General features: G+C 32.8%; 3 protein-coding genes across 5 annotated transcripts; 2 read left to right on the top strand and 1 right to left on the bottom strand.

Moving 5' to 3' along the window:
• The first annotated feature begins 5,136 nt into the window (after window positions 1-5,136).
• LOC108558937 (F-box only protein 28-like) lies at window positions 5,137-11,663 on the top strand. 2 transcript variants are annotated; one of them, XM_017916042.1, is made up of 5 exons: window positions 5,137-5,424; window positions 6,243-6,489; window positions 9,540-9,875; window positions 9,930-10,374; window positions 10,579-11,663. In XM_017916042.1, exons 3-5 carry the CDS (start codon window positions 9,609-9,611, stop codon window positions 11,307-11,309), a joined length of 1,443 nt encoding a protein of 480 aa, XP_017771531.1. In that variant the 5' UTR covers window positions 5,137-5,424; window positions 6,243-6,489; window positions 9,540-9,608; the 3' UTR covers window positions 11,310-11,663. The 2 variants fall into 2 exon arrangements, with proteins under 2 accessions (XP_017771531.1, XP_017771522.1); XM_017916033.1 differs by lacking the exon at window positions 6,243-6,489.
• Window positions 11,664-14,260: 2,597 nt separating this feature from the next.
• On the top strand, window positions 14,261-15,981 carry LOC108558949 (max-like protein X). Of its 2 annotated transcripts, none has more exons than XM_017916060.1 (5): window positions 14,261-14,405; window positions 14,635-14,757; window positions 15,058-15,216; window positions 15,281-15,501; window positions 15,640-15,981. In XM_017916060.1, exons 2-5 carry the CDS (start codon window positions 14,721-14,723, stop codon window positions 15,829-15,831), a joined length of 609 nt encoding a protein of 202 aa, XP_017771549.1. In that variant the 5' UTR covers window positions 14,261-14,405; window positions 14,635-14,720; the 3' UTR covers window positions 15,832-15,981. The 2 variants fall into 2 exon arrangements, with proteins under 2 accessions (XP_017771549.1, XP_017771542.1); XM_017916053.1 differs by having other exon boundaries at window positions 14,261-14,566.
• Window positions 15,982-16,348: 367 nt separating this feature from the next.
• Window positions 16,349-21,764, bottom strand: LOC108558880 (serine/threonine-protein kinase PAK 1). The gene is made up of 3 exons (XM_017915929.1): window positions 21,411-21,764; window positions 18,015-18,261; window positions 16,349-17,951 (listed from the first exon to the last, which is right to left on the bottom strand). The coding sequence occupies exons 1-3, from the start codon at window positions 21,574-21,576 to the stop codon at window positions 16,919-16,921; spliced, it is 1,446 nt and encodes a 481-aa protein (XP_017771418.1). The 5' UTR covers window positions 21,577-21,764; the 3' UTR covers window positions 16,349-16,918.
• Between the last annotated feature and the right edge of the window lie 65 nt (window positions 21,765-21,829).

The raw sequence follows: 21,829 nt of genomic DNA, 5'->3' as shown, positions 1-21,829 counted from the left end.
CTAAAAACGTGCTGACTCACAGCCAGCACCATCTTGAAGTAATCGAACATTTTTGTCCCCTTCAACATGTTTTTATTATTACTTTTTTTTTCAGATTAAGACGAGTATTGTGGATGGATTAGACTAGACAAGATCAGGTAATGAATAGCGGTCGCTCGATTCAATTAAGGGCGAAAGACCAGACCCTACGTGCAAACACCGAAATATTTGTTTAGGTTTGAGAGCAATGTTTATCGAATCGTTTTTGCGCATCTTCTCATCCTTAATGGCTGTTTGATAGTAAACCTGATATGGTTAATCTCGAATGCGTCCTACCAATTCAGACCCTAAAGTTTCTTGTCTATTTGCTCTATTAGATTCAGAAGATATTAATGTATTTTCTATGTTTCCACCAACCAAGCACTTATGAATACATATATAAATGGTTTATTTATTCATATTTAAGATAAACATCATATTATATATTACATTTAACAATTTATGAAGAAAAATAAACATTAGTTATTGAAATTTCTATAACTTATTATAGAATATAAATTTATTGAATTTTAAAGAAATTTTTTTATCTCAATTAAATTGTTATTAAGTAAAACTAAAACTATTTTTTTATTTATTTACATGTGAAATATTATGAATACAAAGAAACAGTTATTGTTGACATTTTTGTTTTTCGGAATGATTCAGGCAAGGTTCGTTTCAGAAACTTTGTCCTGGTTTCACACACGTTGAATTATTTTTATTCACTTTGTGCTCCAATGTGAATCACCGGAAAATCCGCCTGAAAGTGAATTGTACGTATGCAAATTGTCTTATTTTTATATATTCGAATGAAACAAAAAATACAATAACTAATTAACGCTCGTGGAAGGCTATGACGAAACAAAACATTTTGTTGTCGACAAAAGCGACACGAAATTACCTGTCAAAATGTTTATCGCGACGAGCGTCGAATGTGCAGTGTTGTTATTTCTACTACCGACTCTATTTATTTATTATAAGCGATGAAAACCCTTCTGTGATGTTTGTTATTCGTGCAGCGAACGTTTCCTAACATGTTCACAGCTACAAAGTGGTGAGAATTTAGTTTTCAAGTAAATTATTTTGTACCTTTACACAACAAAAATTAGTTAATTATTATGTTAATTGATAATTAATGTAAAATGTTATAGATTTAAACAAATAATAGAAATTAAAAGATTTGTTAAAGTAACAATTCTAAATATTATAAATTTACATACAAATTATGACATAATAAATTGACAGAAATTTGTTTTATTAGAGACATCTTTGATTTTAATTAATGTAATTACTAAATACTAAACAAATCTATTAATTATTTATATTAAATCTTAAATTTTAAGTGCAAAGGTGAAGATTTATTGTTGTTTGAACATAATAATATTAAGTAAATATTATTAAATTGATTATTTTCAATTCGATTTGCTAAATTATCTTATTGTTTATTGCTTACTGCGACTCGCAACTTTTCCATGCGACTGCAACGGAAATAACTCACTAACAAAATCACACTTTTTCTTTCCAACAATAGCTTTAATTTTATTCCTATCTTACAATGCAGTCTGCAGAATTTTACTCGGCACTTCTTTTATCCAGATGTGATTTTTTTTTACAACCTTGCCTCATATCCAGATGCACGCCTAGAATTTGTTCTTTGTCCGCATGTGGCAATTCTTTGTTATTATAATTACTTTGGGACATATTTCTTTCGTTACATGTGCTAACTTTAATATAGCCATTTCCTAAGTAGTACTATAATGCACAAGCTTGTTTGAACCTGTTTGGAGGATTTCTTAAACAGTTTAAGAACTTTAAATATTAGTTAGAATTATAATTATTATTAGATTTTATGTGTTGAAAAGTTAATTGTTTAGGTCCAAGTACATTGCTTTGGGGTATACCACAATTTTAAACATAAAAATTAAATTTTACATATCTAATTTTAAAATAACCTAACAATGTTTTTAGCTTTTAAATATTTATTGAACTAATAAAGACTACTATAGACGAATATGAATGAATCGGCATTGTTTCATAGTTCAATATTTATTTTTGCAGCCGAAATGTTCGAAGCCTACTGCTTCCAACACAGATTAATTTCCATGACAATTAAAGTCAATCGATTTATTGATCTGCTCTCCACGAAACCAAAACAAATGAAATTCATCTCGCTTCGCTGTTTATATTTTGTGAACAAAACACTTCTGTAAACATCATTTATTTACATAACATACTATGTAAATACATCATACATCTTTCCAAGTATTAAAAGTGCAGTAGTTAGTTATTAATAGGACAGTATTCAAAATATTATTTGTAGTAGTTTATTACAATGTTTTATCTAAAAACATAACCACTTGAATTTGAATACACATATATTTTCATTCGTTATAGTTTATTAACTTCAACAAATAATAAAATAAAACAAATTTTATTTGGTGATTCTAATATTTTATGTATTTTTTGTTTGCACATATGTTTATTAAAATTTTGCACATTCAAGTAAATGTTTGTTATTAATGTATATTTTTATAATGTAAATGTTACAATTTTTACATTTATTTATTGAATCTCTTTGGAATTGTATTAACTTTTCTATCTCAACTTACGTTTTTCAATTTTCTTATTATGTTAGTAAATTTCAATTTCAATTCAAATTGTGTACTTTTGTTGATTATTTTTGTGAAAAAATATTTTCATTTCTAATCCGAACTTAAATTGTTAACTAATAATAACAATAGAAAGTTATTTTCTTATTATGATAGTAAATTTCAATTAATTTTAATAGTGCACTTTTGTTGATTATTTTTGTGAAAAAATATTTTCTATTTTTTTAAGTTTTCTGATGAATTTCTTTCAACTTTAGTCTGTTTCTATGGAATATACAGCTTTAATATTATTTTGTAAATTCGGTGCTCTCTAATTTGGCCACGTAAATAAGAGAGTCCAAGCCTGAATCTCGTTCTGGCAATCTCCTTCTAAATTAAGAATCCTGAATCCTCCTTTCAATCCATCCATAGAGAATGCTGGGAATCCGGCGTTAGGCTTATTATATCCAAATGTTGGGAACATCAAAATTAAACTCGCTTGCATCGCGAGCCGTATACTTCCCCCTTTTTTTTATTATCATCAACCTATTTCAAATAACGATGTTTACATTTGCTCTACAAAAACAACATCAAGTACAAAATTCTAGAATTGAGTTATTCAAATTATTTTCTGCTGTCTAAATATTTGTGCCTTTTCTGTATTGCACCTGCTAAATTAATTATTGTATCTCATCTCGAGATGTTACAAACATTATTATGATTCTGTGGAATAACATCTTCTGTTTGTCTTTACGGTGCATAAAATCCCGGAATATTTTCGCCTCGAATATTCTGCGTGTTTCGTCGTCCTTTAATATTCTTTATCTATGAGAGGGGGAGAAGAATGAATCGAAACGGAGTTTACAATTGCGTTTGGTCACTGTAAGCACGCACTTGGTGAACGTCGCGTTCAACTTAAATGTTGTAAATGCTTACACGATGTATTTTCAGCATATGTATCGTAAATAAATAACAAGCAAATCGTATGCCAGAAGGATCAAAGACCTCGACCCTGCTCATAAAACAATATATATTGCCATTCGGGATATGAAAACAGTCAATAACTTTGGCGAGATAAGGGGGATACATACATTAATATGAGCATTAAACGTTATATATATTTTATGTGATTAACGCATTTCCTGCTACGATTAGAAACCTACTAATATTTGTTTTCAGACATGAATTACGCAAACTGTCATTAATTAATTTTGTAATGAGACACAGTATAATTATCGTTTTCTTTCAAACTAAGTAATATTTGTTTTGTAGCATAAATTTTACTTTAGTTTTACAACAGTTTCATTAAAACAATTAAATATTTAATTTTTATATGTGAAAATTTCATTGTTGACAAAATTTCATTATTCTTATAAATATAGAATTCTTATAAACATCCACAAATTAAATGATAATAAAATAGAATAATAAATGCATTGCAACTTTCTGAAAAATGTTACTGAAAGAAACGGACTTAGAGCTTTTGGAAACAAATGTAACCCTGAAAACCAGTTTGGATTTCGAGGAAAACACACATAAGAAGGAAATTAACGGATGGGTGCCCAAAGTATACCTTTTACTAACGTATAAAAGGAAACTTAAAGTTTGTCCAGTTAAAGTTGCAAGATGAAAGCTCTCTTCTCTTTACAATATTTCTAGGTGATTTGTAAATCCGATCTACAAAGCAATATTGTCTTGATAACACACACATTTTTATTTTATTATATTTATTTATAAAATTAATAAATTTAGTACCAAAAAATTATCAAATTTTGATAGAATTAAAATAATAATTTAAAAAAAGAACAATTGTTACTATCATGAACATATTACTACTTTAACAAAGTTTCCTATGTGATAAAATGATTAAGTCTCACTTCATAGTGATGTTGGCATAAGAAATTCAATTTCTTAAATTGATTTGAGTTAAGATGTTAATTGAGTAAAGTCATGTAGTCTTGATGATGAAACTGAAGTATGACAATTCTAATCCGAACTTAAATTGTTAACTAATGATAATAATAGCAAGTTAGGATTGAAAATATTTATATATGTTTAGAAATCATGAAATGAATTATGTAATAAAATGTTGAATGTTGGTATTGATTAATAAGTTAAATTTATGAATAAATGTTGGCAGAATTTGTAAATTGTTTTTAAAGTAATGTCAGTGTCATATCTTAAACGTTTTGATTTTTCAATTATATTTCAAGTTGTGTAACTTATTGGTGAGTAAACAATTTTTTGTAGGATTTGAAAATTGTTTTTTAAACAAATGTCAGCAAGAAATTTAAACTGTGTTCTGGAATAGTTCATACGGTCATAAATAGATGAGTCGTTGTCCGTTTGCTTTTGAAGTGTTACGTCTTGGGTGTTGCGATTTGGACAGAGAAAAGTGGAGGAACGGGTAAAAACAAAAATTGTTATTACTAAACGACGCTGTTTTATTAATTTGCTATTTTGTTCTTATTAGTTTTTCGAAACAAAAGTCGTGGAACGCGCATGATCGTGCTGTCAAATAGGTTGAGTAGGTGAAATGTGCGAGCGTTTGTTCACTTTCCCTCCGCTGAGTGTGCATTTGTGCTGTGCTGTTTAGTAGAGAGGTGGCCCGAGTTCTGTGTGTTTATTGCAGAGAGAGTGCAGTCCGAAAGGAAGGCAGGAAGCGAGGATTCCGAGGAGGAACAAGGGCCCCCGATATCGACGGTGGCCATCGTCCAGCAAACGTGCGGATCGAGTCTCCAGGACACGCAGAGCAAGGGAGATTCCCAGAAAATGGATTCGTAGTGGGCCAAGTCGGGAAAAGCTGTTGCTAGCGCTAGTAAGGAACAACCAACCATTTTACCGTGACTCCGCGCGAGCCTATCGCCCGCTGCTCCCCAAATTCCCTATCCACAACGGCCCTGACAGCCCCCCATCGCCGCAGCAACCCCAAGGGGATACCCTGACGCACGACCATCGCGGCCTCAGACCCCCAGCCCCTATCATTTTGATAGAATAAAACGCGAAGCAAAAGACGACAGCACAGCCATATATACATGTTATGACACTCCAAATTTAATAATAATACAAGGCTAATTAGCACCTTCTAAATCCAGACATGTTCGTACAACATTTTCTCTCGCTCACCGTTTTCTCTCCGTTTCTTAACGCACGGCAGAGAAACAACAAGAAGTTAAAAAAAAGAAGCGCAAAGCCTTCTTTATTCCTCCCAGTTTATCTTTAGCTCGCTTGATAACTCATCGAGATAACTCATTAAATACAAAAAAAAATGATTCCACGCAGCAACAACAACAACAATTACACTCCACGACTTCCCCTCCTCCCTAACCTCAACCTCTCAGTTTCTAAATCTATTTCAAGTTTCTCCATTCCACCCAAGCAGCGAAGATTTTTCCGTTTTCTATACACCATCCACGTAAACACCAATGAATTGGTCTTCCCCCGCCTACAACTGGAAAATGCCTGAAATTCAAATGATCCACGAAGAGACATCCATCCATCCATCCATAAACAAGTCCTTCTTAACCTGCTTCCGAAGCTCTGATAAGCGCAGGGATTAACGGACAACATTCATTAGGAATACGGCTAAATTAAAATGGCGATAGCAGGCCTTGATAACATTTATCATGTTTGTAGCGCCAGTCAACTTGGTGTTCCAGTCCGCTAATTGCTGTTTGATTCGCGCGACAAACTTAGCCGTCCCCGTCTGTGTTCTCTCTATTTGTTTTTAAATACTGGTCTCTGCCGGTTCAACCCTTCGTGCACACACACACACATCGCAGTCAACGGAAAAATAGAAGGAGGAGGTGGAACGAGTTCTCTCGGCTTTTTTTGTACCCTCCATAAAGAGGGCATTGACCAAAACAATAGAAACGTTTTAGAGGTTAGGTGATGCTTTTTTTTTTGGTGTTCTGCTTCTGTTACATATTTTTCCGACCATTCCTGAATTCCGACTCTTTGTGCTTTTCGGCAATCAATGAAAACCCGTTACGTTTCTTACCGAAACCTTTCAAACAAACTAAAATATTTGCAAACTTCAAGTATTTCTATTACATAAAAAAGTTTAATTATTTTTTAATAATTTATCTTAATGCAGCTATCATTGTTTTCGATTACATATTTTTGCAGTAAATTGCAAACTTTTGTTCATTTCACATTCAACGAAATCCGTTTGAAATCTGCAAAAGATCAAGAAATCAATTTTAAATTGATAAAATTATACTCGATTTCAGCAAACTAAATATACCAATGCTAATAATAACTGCATTTTTTGTATTGCGAAAACTGTGACAAATCTTAAAATTCCTGAATTCCAAATCTTTATATATTTCTTTTTGAAGTTTTCATAACTAAAATATCCCAAGTTTGATAAACTATTTGAATTAATAGACTATTTTCTATAATGTTTATACAAAATACTTATTGAGATATTATTTAGATATCTTACATAAAATATTTTTATAATAAACATTTGTGTTTGATATTTTACGAAAGTTAAACATCCGTGACTTGGACAAATAATAGAATGGAGACGATTTGCTTGAGTTAAAACTTCACACATTTACATAATAGATAAAGCTGAAGGACCTCGTTTTCTGATTATGATAGAAACCTCTTAACAAACAAATATACTTTTAAATAAATTGATAATTCTATTACCACCATTATAACAAACAGATCATAAAGATTATTTCAAATATGTTTGTAAATACACTTTAATACAAAGTATAAATTCAAATGTATGAATTAAATTCGTAATTATAGAAACTCAGTAAGTCTAATTTTAATATGGTTGCGACACGTTTGATCCCAGTCTAGCCATAATAAGAATATATAATTGTAAAAACATTATTAACATCTTTTTTTATGCAAATTACGCATTGCTTTTGCGGATGTGTTGTCTAACCGGCGCCACTGCAAAATGTCACATTTATTTGTAAATCGTTGATAATTATAATTGTTTATACGAACAAATATTTGTATAATTTTTGCATAGAGTATTAAAAGAAATACGTCAATTACTTAATCTATTCGAATATCCTACTTCAATCTTTATTTCTATTCATGTTTGCACAAACAAAAACTTTACTCATTTGAAAACTATTTTGTAACCAATCTTTAAAAGCATATTTAGTAGCGAATAACATTTTACTCATCAGATTTTTTTCCTATTAGTGATATTCAATGTAAGATCATTGATTTTTCATATATAGTTTATTCAAAAGTTATGAGTTTTCTATGCTAAACATAATACAATGTTGGCTGTGTGTAGTTTCTCGATTTATTTTCATACATATTTATCATTGTCGGAAACAGTTAATATGCTGTGGTTGTGGATAATAAAAATAAGATAATCATTTATTATTAATAATAATAATAGTTAAGATTGTTATAAATGTTATTTGTTTTCTCAAATGGTGAAACAATAGGTTTTGAAATTAATTGTGTCGCACTTAAATATATTATTTAATCGCTACTGAAAGAAAATAGGTCGATTCATGATAATGCAATTATGCAACAATCGTAAATGTAGATAATGTGAATGCGATCAAAACATTTGTGGTGCTCAAAATTCATGTTGTGTGTAATTTGAATTATCTCTCGAATAGTATCTTAAACAAACATATTAGTATAGACGCTGTAGACTCATATTTTTTTTAAACTAAACTACAGTATACTAACTTTAACTTAAAAGCAGCTGCGTAAATGTGAAATAAACTCGGTATTCTGAATATTTTCTGTATTCTCTAGAAGAAATATTTCTTCAATGTGTTATGTCATTGTGTTGAAACTTGTTATTTTAACTTTAAAAAAAATACTGCATTCAATTTGATACAAGTTATCTTTATTTTTGTTTATTCTATGTATAAAATATTGAGTCAACAGTAATGATCGTCTTTGTAAGAAAATGGAAACGGCTGCCGGCTAAGCTTCGTTAGCCGGCAGCTACAAGCATAAATCAAAATCTGAATGCTAGAGTCCTAAATTGGTCTTCTTATCCTATCCAAGTTTCACCGATAAATGCCTTTTGGTTTAGATTATTTTTATAATGCGCGCATCGTACTGGCACAGTTTGTGCTGTAATCGAGTTCCGCAACTGGGCAAGACAACATATCTTCTATTATTTTTTTTGCGCCAACTATAAGAGCATTTTCATTCGGATTTAATTAAGGTTAATTTGTTTCGCAACGAAGCCGTGTTTAAATAACATACAAACAATTTTATCAGTATACACTTTTTTTTCATTTTTTTTTTCAGAGATATAATTGCTGCAACGGATGGTAGGGAAATACAGTTTATAATAACACAAATGAAAGAAGATCATACATGCAAACGTTTCCGTTGCTTTTGTCTGGCGCTATTGTCGTGTTGCGTAGGCGGTTGCAATTATCGGTTTGCAGATTTATTCCTGCAGCTACAAAATAGAAAAAAAAATGGTTTCGATAATTAGAAAAGCGGTTTAGTTTAACTGATCGTCATTGTTTCGCGTTGTTATTGTTGTTGGATCATCGCGTTGTGTCCCAAAGTTTGACTCACTTGGTCGATTATGGACGGCTGTCCACATCGATCAATAGTTTTATTATTTTAACAGTCGGAATCGCACATATCTACCTATTTTTTTGATATTGGTATGCAGTGTACAATGTTTTTTTGCGCAAATACCCCAGAGATTATATTTGGAGTGCTATGATTAGAGTATTGTGATTTGATTTGGCTTCAACCTTTTTTTTGTTTTGAATAAATTCAAAAGCATTGATGTGTATATTAATAATTATGACTATATGATAAAAAAATGGTATAGTTAATTATTTAATTAAAGTTTAGATCAACAAAAAGTATTTTTATGTTTGGGAAACACTGTTTTTATAATTATTTAATTTTTTTACTAATTGAATTTGTTGCTTAATCTAGTTTTTGTTTTTGTCTTTTTAGAGCAGAGCCGGTTTATTTTCTTTTCATCTCGTTCAATCTTCATTTAATAAGAGAATCAAAGAAGGCAGGATGGTTTCGACTAGACAGATGTCCATTATAAACGGCAGCAGCGTCGCGGAGTGCTCCACGTCATGGGGGACGACGTCGGCGGGCCCGGATGAGGTGGCCACCAGATCTCGCAACAATTCAATGCACACCGAAGGAGGTGGCAGCTCGGGTAGTAGGAAGTCGTCCACGTCGGAGAAGCCCGCCAAGCAACTGCTGGAACTTCCCGTCGAGGTGCTCGAGAAGATTTTAGGCTTCTTCACCTTCGAATCACTCTCCCAATTCAGACGAGTAAGATACCAAAAATGCGTGCTTCAACCAAAGATAACATCCGCCATTCCGTAGGTCTCCACTAAATTCGACGCCGTTTGCGGACAAATGCTGAACACGTCGTTCCAAAAGCTGCAGACGCAAATGCTCCAACGATTCCAGGTGATCAAGAGCAAAATGCCGAGGCGCGAATCGGCAAGGAGGAACCACCACCTAGCCTGCGAGAGCGACATCATCGAAACCATCCACATGCGTCTGACTCTGCTGCAGATGTCTTTCGGCAAGCACATAGAGCGCAAGCACTGCTGTTTCTTTCCCGGCGAGATACTCGATGAGGTCTACAACGTGCTTCGGCACATACGGACCACACAAAAGTTGCAGCGGCCCTACAAGGTCACAGACGAGCTCTTCGACCTATCCACGATGGCCATGGAGTACTTCAAAGAGAAGATCGAACCCAGCTTGCCGGAAATCGCATATTTCAACGCGGACTTCTTAGATTTTACTGGCACTTTCTCGTGTAAGTTGTATTTTTGTATTACCGTTAAACCTTGACGTACCCTTTACTAATTTACATACTCTTCGCGCTTTGAAAATATCAACATAGTATGTAAATTGCTTCCTTATAGATTTCCTTTACAAGCAAAATTGAACTATTCATTATTGAACATTTCCTCCCGTTGGAATCATCTCAAAGTATGTTTAAATATAATTAATTTTGTAGCATCCGGTACCCAGAAATATCTGGCTATTGACTCTTCGCCACTGGGGCCAGAGGAAACCAAAGAAATAGATAGGCCCAGTTCGGACAACGAAGAGCCTCAACCTCAGTCGAATATGGTGCTGCGTAAAGGCATACGGAAAATAAAGCAAGGTATGAAACGGTATAATAGTCAGCTATCGTTGCTGAGGCAGGACCTGAGGTCGTGCAAAAAGAAAACGTCAGATCAGCAAAAGCAGATCTCGGAGCAACAGAAGCAGATGGCCGAGCAGCAGAAACAGACGGTGGAGTATGCGACAAGGTTGGATGAGTACGACAAGAAGAACGAGGAGATATCGCGCAAATTCAGCACGCTTCTCCAGGAGTTAAACAAGTGCAAAACTGAGCTGCAATACTGGAGATCCAAATCACCAGCGACGTCGCCTTTCTGCACGGGTTGCGGGTCGCAGATGTTGGCTCCTACCGAAGACATCGAGGCCCTGGTGAACCAGGGCGTAATACCTGAAGACATAGAGCAGGCGGCCGAGTTCATTCCGATCGCCAGCACTAGCAAATTAGTCGAAATTGTGGACCTGAAGGAAGAGCCGGTGGCTATAGTGCCAATTGTAAATAATCTTAGTTCTAGTAGTAGTAGTGGCCCGAAACATAAATTGGAGGATAGTACGCCTACCTCCTCAAACGGGATAAAATCACGACGCATCACTAAAAGTCGCAATAAAAGAGTCAGAATTTAAATAAAGCCAAGAAGAAACAGTTAAGAACGAAAGTGATGTAGAAATAACTCCCGACGAGAGTTAAGTTTATACGTATATTACTATTATTATTATTATTTGGTTAAAATAGCTGAAGAAAGTGACCAGTTTTTTGTGTTTATTTTTCTTCTAAAGGTTTTGCCAATAATTTAACAAAACAATTTATAATTGATAGGTGAAATAGGAATAAATCCAAGCAATTTGTTTAGCAATTACATTGAACTTTTGTTGAGTGAAAGACAGTGCAGGAGAAGAGCATAGCCAACATTTGATTTAGGATGTTTAAAAACAAATTATAATATAATATTACGATTATTTTAGTTATATTTTTTGTGTTGAGGCTATGCTTAGGATATATTTATAAACATATATTATACAATTATTTTGCAATTTATCTCATAACGAAGAGAAAGAAAAGAAAACTATGAAGGAAAAATTATATTTGTTTTATTCAATCGTATATTTTTCTTAAAGCTATTATTTCTTTTATATATATATATAAATAAATAATTAAATATATAAATAATTAGATTGTTCGTGGGCCAAAACGTCTTTCAAGACTGACAATTGTGGGTCTCGTGTCCCATTTTATCTCCCACACATACACACAATTTAAGAGTCCAGAGTTGATGATGATGAATAGTGAAGAAGAAGAAAAAAAATTGTAAGAAATAAACAAGGAACTTAGATTTTAGCTTTTTTTTGAATGCACTGCAACTTTTGCGTTTCTTCGTAATCGCCACCGTTTTCGCAAGATAGGATGGAGAAATGAAGAAGTAAAGACAACAAAATGAAAGGAAGAAGAGAGTACAATAAATAATTATAAATAATTAGCTTTAAATTTTTAAAATGAAAAAAAAAAAGAAAATAATAATAATGAACCTAGTGTATATTGTTTAACTCAGGAAAAAAAAATGTAAAATTTACAAAAAAAAAATTAAATCAACATATTTTGATAGAAGAAGTAAATGCGCTGAAGAAGAATGAGGTTTTCAATTTTGATTTGATGTGAATCAAAAGTGAACATATAATTGCAATGAATCGTCCAAATAAAACAAAATTTTCATCGTTCGCTGAGAATTGTTTTTTTTTTTCTCTCTAGATGTAATGTATAAAAATATATATGATATTTTCCGTTTTCATGAGAATCTTTATTATATTTTCGATTGAGCTGAGCTGAGATAAGAAAATGAAATTCTTGATGATGTGATATAAAAAATATTTTAGAAGATGAAGAGAAAAAAAATGAAAATAATAATTACAAACTATGTCAATATTGAGAAAAGAGAACTAATTATATTTCTTATTCGATGCAGAAAGGAAGAAAACCAACCACCCTGAAACTTAAGAAAAAAACACGACGATTATGATTATATTGTAATATTATTTAATTTCTCCACGCAGATGTGTAAATACTGAAATACAATACAAAACAAAAATATTTATTGATCGATAATATTTGTGTATATTTTACTCTCTGTATTGTGCTTTTTATATATATACTTATATATTAAGTTGCACATATAGAAGAACAATATATAAATAAATACTATATGTATATTCTTAATTAGTGTACAGAGCAGGAAAAAGGAAAGAAAAAAGTGAAAGAAACTTATATCAAAAGTAAAGAAAATTTTATTCTCTCGATAATTATTATTTGTTCTTAAATCAACTTATTGATTATTTAACATATGTGCTGTAAAGATGAAGTGACCTTTTCTTTGATTTCGGACGTTTAGTATATAGTTTTGATAAGCATTATGTAATTTTAGACGCGAGGTGAATTAGGACGGGTGAGCGAAATTGATCTATTTTCAAAGAAAGAAATTAATTAAGGATGAATACAACCAAAAGTGCGTGTAATAAGGAAGAAGAATAAGTGTACTCTGTATGTTATTTAGTTGAAATAAATATATATTGAAATGATTAATGTTATTGGGAGAAGACAGGGAGAGAGAGACGATTTTCGTTTTGTTTTTCGTAACGTCAAATAATTCGATGAGTAGGCGAGACAGATGAAAAACAAACAAACAAACAAGAAAATAATTGATCATAGATTGTTTAATACACTAATATTTAGTACAATTATCTTTAATTTTATCAATATCTAATATACTAATTTTTTTGTTAATTTATGAAAATATATTATGATCTCAAAAAACATCATAAACACGCACGTTTTATTACACCCCCAACATTTTTACCGTTCCCATAACCATAGCCCTTTTAACTAATAATTATATGAAAAAAAATAATTATAAATTTTCAAAATCAATATTCAATTAAAGATCAATTCATTACATTAGCTAATAAAAATAAAACTTTGATAAATGTATTAAACTAGTTTTAGCCGAAAATACAATACAGTAAAACCTCGCTTAACGAATAACGAGCAAAATTAATTGTAAGAAAAATAAGTCGCTTAATGGGCGACGTTTCGCATAATGAGTGACGATGAGAAGTCCCAAATTGTGCGCCTTCTTATATCATTTGTAAAACTTGTAAATTTTTGAATACGTTTCACTATACGAGTATTAAACTCGTTAAGCGAGTTTCCACTGTATTGTCGTATCATATTTCAATGTTTAAAATGTGGCTATGGTCGTCTATATCACGAAAATCTGATACAAAAGGACGTTGGTTCGATTCCCAAAAATCAACAAAAATTTGTGGGGGCTGATAAACCCGAAAGTGGTAGAAATAGGGCCAAAAGAGAAAAAAAATGTTTAAAATAGATTAGTGAAGTTGAATCTATGTGAAATAACATTTCTATGTCAGTTTGTATGATTTGTTTCGATTTTTAATGATTCTAAATGCATTTAAATGAATAGAATTGCAAATATCTGAAAGTTATTTGCAAAATTATTTGAAATTTGAAAATTCTCCACGCCACCTATAGTATGTAATACAGAAGTATAGCAATGCAACAACATTGTTGCCAACATCGGCAACATAATAAAATGCTCTTGTTTTTATTTGCTTGTAATTACAACAGATGATATCTATTTCATCAGCTGATGATAACATTTGAGAAATAAACTGATAATGTGATTGTCAAGGACGCATTAGTTAACAACGGTTTGTGAATTCATGTATACCTAAGTACACAGTGTCCACTCTATCCACCTATTATTCTTTCAATGTTGCTTCTACCTTTCTGCTTCTTCTTCTCTTCTATTGTTTAACTATTTTCTATGCTATGGATAATTTAAATTACATTCCTAATCACTATGGATATGGTAGTATATTTCCAGTTGTTTACATCTAAACCTGCATACTTACATCAGAGATGGCTTTGTTGTTGTAGGTGAGAATTACCCGGGACCCAGCCACATCGAGAAACCATTCAATAGGGGCAGTAAGGATAATCTACATAAACTAAACATCAACTCGATGCAGGCCTCAAACAGCTTGTCCACACAAAACTCAGGTAAACATTCATTGAACACTATAACTCAATACTAACCATAACAAACTTTTGTTTATTAATATTGACTAGTTTATATTAAATATTGTAATTTCTATAAAATAATTGTTGCACATTAATATGTGAATTTAAATATAGATCAGCTTATCTGAGAAAGTTCATGAGGTTTGCAAATTTTTTTATTTATAATTAATAATATATGTATAATCACATCTCTGGATTTGCTTGTTGTTGAGTAATGGATATTGTTTACTTGCTGATATGTCTTCAAGCAATTAATTGTTTACTTGTTTGGTTTTATAGAAGATGAAGAAGAATTGGAAGCTAAATGTTCGATAAGTTATAAAGAGAGGCGAAGGGAGGCCCACACACAGGCAGAGCAAAAGAGGAGAGATGCTATTAAGAAAGGTTATGACATGCTGCAAGAGTTGGTTCCCACTTGTCAGCAAAGTGATGTATCGGGTATGTTTAATTAGACTAGGTTTTCCCAATTAGACTTTGTTTATTAAATATGCTTTTTTTTAAGGATACAAATTGAGTAAAGCCACTGTACTTCAGAAATCTATTGATTATATACAGTATCTTCAGCAACAGAAAAAGAAGCAGGAGGATGAGAGGAACGCCTTACGTAAAGAAGTGATTGCACTGAAAATCATGCAAACAAATTACGAACAAATCGTGAAAGCTCAACAGGCTCAACCCGGACAAACAGAGCTTAGGGTTTCGGACGAAACGAAGTTCTCAGTCGTAAGTTTAACATTTCGCATTTATTGAAAACCAATAGTTTTGGACAAGTCTTGTATGTAATTTGTCTTCTGATTGACTTGGGAATAAAAACAATTGTGTCATATAGCATTGGTAGATCTTATGGGATATCGATCTCAGTTCCAGGTAATAATGGACCAATTGTTCGTTACGTTCAGCTCCATAAGTGTTAACAACTTTTCGGAACTATCCGCTGGGGTCTTCACGTGGCTCGAGGAATGTTGCAAGCCCCAAACGCTCAAAGAAACGGTGATACGCGTGCTCCAGCGACATCACTGCAATCAGTCCATGGGCAACCATCCGCAAACCTAGCATCCGTCCACGCGTTATCACCGTTTCTTAGCTATAAGTTCGAATTTAGGTTTACATTTGTTACTATTAATCCGTGATGTTGTCTTATTACTATTGATTTCTTTATTATTATTTTTTATTCTATTTTATGGTGATAATTATTTTTTAGTTGTAAATATCAGATTTTACAGATTTTATTTTGTACACCTTTGCACCTGGATACGTGCAATGGTTATTAATTGTTGATTTTTTTAAATATATATAATATAAATTTTTTCGTAAAAAAAAACGCCATTTGTATATTATATAATAACGATATTATACAAATAATAGTCTATATTTTTCTATTAAGAAAAATTTCATAACTAACATAAGGTTTTTATTATTATTGTGTAAGGATTTAGAAACGAACAATAAAAATGAGAACGATCAGGAATTGAATTAAAACGTAACTGAATTTAGGTTCCAAGTTAAGAAGTCTTATTAAGACTAGTTAACTCCCACCATTAAATATTTCAAATTATTATATCTGATTTTTTTTATAGTAAGAAATTATATTATTTTTATTGATAATGGGAATACAACTTCACAATTTAAATTGAATTGAGACACGCGAAATATGTTGAAAGTATTGCACATGTTATTTGGTGCACATTAAGATAATATTTGTTATTTGTAAGGTATAAAAATCATCTATTTGACAGCGTCAATGTTTGGGAAGACAGAGAAAAATAATAAGCGAGGAATAATAATTAAGTCAATATAATTTTATAAAAATATTTTAACAACCTTTAAAAAATGTTTGTTCTTATATGTATGTAAGGCACCATTCGTTTGTATATTTTTTGGTTATAGTATAATTTAAGACAAAAAAAAATATATAGAAAGAAAATACTGGGATTGCGTCAGAATGTAACCAAGAGAGATCATTTGGTTATTTAACAAATATAGAAAAACAAATTTTAAATGGAATCTCAAGTAAAACCTCCGAAGTTGTCAAATGCAATTGTAATAGGTTCTTTAAAATATGTAAATATATGTATACGTTCACGTTCGTGAAATATGTGAGATATACAACAGAAATGATCCTGTGAAGTATACGATCTCGTTACCAATCTTTCCTGAGCTGCTTCTTGGCAGCTTTGATGAGCGGCGTCAGCGTTGACAGGTCCATTCGGTCATCGAGGAACCGATGTCTGAGCAATTCACTGGCAGTAGCTCTCTCGTTGACGTCCACTTGAAGACAGCAGTCCAGGAAGTCCCTCAGCCTTGAATCAAGTTTATCCCATTTCTCTATCGTCGGTCTGCCGTTAGCTGCGATCAAGTACAGCGCTCTCAGCGGTGGCTCCTTCAGATAGGGCGGCTCCCCGTCGATCATTTCGATCACCATTATACCTAATGACCAGATGTCCACTTTCTTGCCGTACATCTTCCTGGACACGACCTCGGGCGCCATCCAGAAGGGAGTCCCGACCATCGTTTCCCTTTGTTCGTCTCCGGTCACGTTCGCGCAGAACCCGAAATCCGTGACCTTAACAGTTCCATCCATACCCAACAGTATGTTATCGGACTTGATGTCTCTGTGGATGACGCCATGCGAGTGCAGGTAGTTCACACCTTGCAACACCTCGTAGGTAACTGCAGCGATCTGCGCGTCCTTCATGATAGTCTCTGTGACCACGTCGGTCAGCGGTCCACCTTCCAGCAGCTCCATCACCACCCACAGATTCATCTCCAGAACGAAGGCCTCGATGAAGTTCACCAGATTCTTGTGAGACAGATCCTTCAGGATCTTTATCTCGCCGTACAGCAGTTCCTTGCGGTTCTGCCTCGTCATGTCTATGTCCTTTATTGCCACCTTCTGGTGGGTCTGCTTGTTCGTGGCTACGAACACGATGCCCGAAGCGCCCGTGCCCAAATCCTTCATGTCCTTCACGTACTTCGTCTCCGGATCACTGGGATTGCACAGTTTCTTGATCTTCTGCAGGTAATCGTGATCGCTGATGAACTGAATCTCTTTGGTTTTTCTGCGAAGCACCGGTTGCTCCGCGTCCACGCTCAGGTTATCCAAACTCTTGGCGATATCCTTCACCACCGCTTCCTTGGGTTTAACCGGCTGCGGCGTCACCAAAGTCTGCGTTCTGAAAATATAAAGCATTTTTTTGTTGTAGTTTTATAGTAATCTTGAGCATAAACATACATACTTGTCCGCCCTCGGCGGCAAGGCCGGAGGCAATTCCTTCTCCAACTTCTCGTAACTATCATCGCGGCTGCTGTGACCGCCCTTCTCCATAAACCTATCGATGGCATTCGTTTCCTCCTCGATGTTCTTCTCGGTGATGAAGAATTTGAAGTCGCCATGCTTGTGGGTAGCCGTATAATTCAAGTATTTCACTGCGTTCACCGCCGCTTGGTAATTGTGCGACAACTCATCCTCGGTGAACTGACTCTCTGAAGTTAAACAAACATAAATCACACAAAATTTCAATATTTTTTACTGTTGTTTATTTTTGTAAACAATTACCATTCTTTCAATATCCAAGATAATTAACTTTTCAATTCAACTCAAACATAAATTTATGTTTCAAATACCCACAACTCCGTATTTGCAGCATCGAAACACAAAATGTTGTTTCTTTAGTTATTTGATATAAGCATTAAAAATAATTGATCCAGATACTAAAAGCCAATAGACAATCCATTTCGTCAGGTTTCTAACAACAAACGCAAACATCGATTAATTCGTTTGCATTGTAAGACTTTGAAAACAATAAATTTCCGCGCGTGCCTTGATTTCGTCCCAATTCTATTTCCGTCAATAACATTATCTAGTCTCCATTATTTTAGGTTTAACAAAAAAAAAACTAAACTACACTTATTTCATAACTATGAATAATCAATATGCATATTTCAACCTCGATTTTTTTTTATCTGCAAATTTCCGAAATACAACTTGTAAAGAGATATGCAATATTGATTTCAGATAAGATAGGCTAAAAGTCTCTCTGAATAATGGGAAACATTTAATTAACATCTAGATTAGATAAACATTTATAAGAATGTGTAAGTTAACAACAAAATAAAACCTATATAAATTTACAATATGAAAAAGTCCACAACAATTTATTTAAATTCGAATGCAAATCAAAATGAAATCAATTAGATGACCAACTCTTGAGTTTTTTTTAAATATTATTATTTTGATTAATAAGTGGAAACATTGAGTCATCGATAATGCAACGATAAATCAGCAAACACGACGATTCGTAAAATTTTGTAATTGGGAAAACAACAACTAGAACATTAGAAACTACCAGTTTTCATAATTTGAATGATATTATAAATATTTTCACAGAATGTATAGTTACAATTTTTACTTGTTGGAATATTGCCCATTTCATTGTTTATTGAAGCTGCGTTTCATTGCATATTTTTTTTCTTTCATTATTTATTATGAAATGAGTGCCACACTTTGATCCCGACATAAACCATCCGTTTTTTCTTTTCACGCAACATCCTAAAAATGCATCCTGTATTTGAACACTAACGACCTTAGTACTTCCTGCAATTATGTTGATTCTACCTTTAACTTTCTCTTTTACCTAAATCAATACAAATACATCGACAGATTAAGATTACTTCTTAAAAGTAGATACGCATCTACAGTTAATTTTCTATTCGGAAAAAGGAAATTTCATAAAAGAAATGTGCAGGACACGTTGAACCTATACAAATGTATCTATATTTTAACAATTTTACATGTATTTCCAATACAATTGATTAGATTTGAGATAAAATGTAGCGAACACCAATAATATAAACTTTGTACTTTACGTAATAATTTGTACTTGAAAATTACAAAAAAAAATCTCGATAATTTTGCCAGTAATAAACCCTGCAGTTTTCAGCTTCGTCTGACTTTCAAATAGATAATATTCTCAATTGCAGCGAACCACAATGCTTTATATTTGTGCTAAGCAAATGATATTTTTTTTTTGATTGGATAAAATTAGATAAGTCAATTTGTTTCGAGATAAGCCGATTGCGAATTTAATGAACAATTCTACTATTGTTTTGTGTGATTACATACGCTCGGATATATTTTGTTATTTGAGGAAATTTGTAGATATTTTTTAATTAAGTAAGATTATAAAACAATCCAATTAGGTATAAAACTATGCAATTACTTAATTAATCGATATTAGTTAAATGAAACTTATGTTTAAATCGTGTGTAGAATATATTCTGAGTTGTTGAATTATGTCTCTTTGATTCTATTGAAGATTAGCTACGAGTTCTGTACTATTGGATATTTCCTTTCGCCCTCGACTTCCCCCTTAGAAACACGTGCATCACGTATCAAAACAATCCTAAAATAAAACGCAAACTGATTCTATTTAGAGACAAACCTAAATGAATGCTCATAAACAGACGACAATTGGAAATAATATCAAATATTTAAATAATAAAGACAGTGTTTAATCCGTTCCAAAACTTCCAGATTTTTACTCGTTTAGTGAAACATATTCAAAGATACACATAATAGGTGTACACAACTTCTTTTCTCATCGTCACTCGTTATGCGAAACGTCGCTCGTTAAGCGAGTCATTTTTCTTACAATTCATTTTGTGTGTTAAGCGAGGTTCAACTATAGATTTTATTCGCACAATTCTTTACATAAACAGAGGAAAATTAGTAATCTCAGAGTCAGTGAACTGTCTGTACAAATATACTTAAATTCATAAAATATTGATCAAGAATTTTCTAAAGATATTTTTTTATTTAAAAATAGACATGTTCAAGTTATTTGGTTATCATTCAACTGCATAAAACCTTATTTATTATGTAAATATTGTGGTTGATTATGTACCTTAATTACGTATTATGATAGTGAAATAACGTCACAAAGTAATAAATAAATTGTTTTACACATTTAGCTAATTTTTATAATTACTATAGAATGCGACAATGAAGATAAAAGAAAAATCGATAATTATTTACAATTGCTTGGAACCGAGTTATAAATAACAACAATAATTTTTTTGCACTGTTGGCAATTCTCACATTTGTATGTAGCACTGATGTATATTTGTTGCATGGAATTAAGCGAACATTTCCCAACCATTGAAAACAAAGACAATGGGTTTAATTGCCTCAGGTTTTATTTATTTATTTATCCATTCATTTCGGTTGTGCAAGGTGTTAACAATTTTAGAGGTCAATTACATTAAGTAATGCCCGCGCACCTGATTAAGAGATGATAAAGGCAAAGATTACTTGCGGATGTTCATGGTTTTAAGCCGTACAAAAGAAGTTTAACGAATGTTTTCGAGTGAATGCATCAATTGTAATCCAAATGAAATATAAGCTTATATCGAGAAAAAAAAACGAAAATGTCAGAATCATACTGATAAAAGCATTTGTATCAGGGTTCCCCTCCTTGGAATCTGTTCTATTCGTATTGGAATCCGTAGGTTCTGGGCTCTCTGCACTTAAGTATTTTGATTTAGGTTTGATGAGTGATTCATCTAACACTTGGCTCGAAGTTTTTACGATGATTTCAATTGGAAAATTCTGTATAATTGAGACAAAGACTTACGGATCTGCTTCTGCCAAGCGGTGGGAAGTCCTTCCAGTTTCCCATCGTCGGTTTTATGTACGTGAATATCGTGCTGGACGTTCGTCGGACTACCTATGCAGGGGTTGTACTGTTCCTCGCGCGGCTCCTTCTTCTTGCCCCCGAAAAAACCGATCACTTTATTCATGTTAACCACTCATAGAGCGAACCACCCCAGAGGAAATGAATTGAGAAAAATATAAACAACAATACTCTGGTCCACCGCCGGTATCCAAAAAAAAAACAAACAAACAGAAACTACAAAGTGTATAAACTATAGGAGTGGTTGAAAAGAGCGCTTTATGCAACCATCGGTCGGAATATTTCTAGATAATGGAATAGATTTATTCAAGGTTCAGTAAGGGTGGGGAACCTTCTGGTGCGGCTGCGGCCACCAGGGG

This window comes from Nicrophorus vespilloides, unplaced genomic scaffold (genome assembly GCF_001412225.1).
Source record: "Nicrophorus vespilloides isolate i.1.1-1 unplaced genomic scaffold, Nicve_v1.0, whole genome shotgun sequence".
In the NCBI taxonomy this organism is placed as follows: Eukaryota; Metazoa; Arthropoda; class Insecta; order Coleoptera; family Silphidae; genus Nicrophorus; species Nicrophorus vespilloides.
This window is presented reverse-complemented; position numbering and strand designations above follow the sequence as displayed.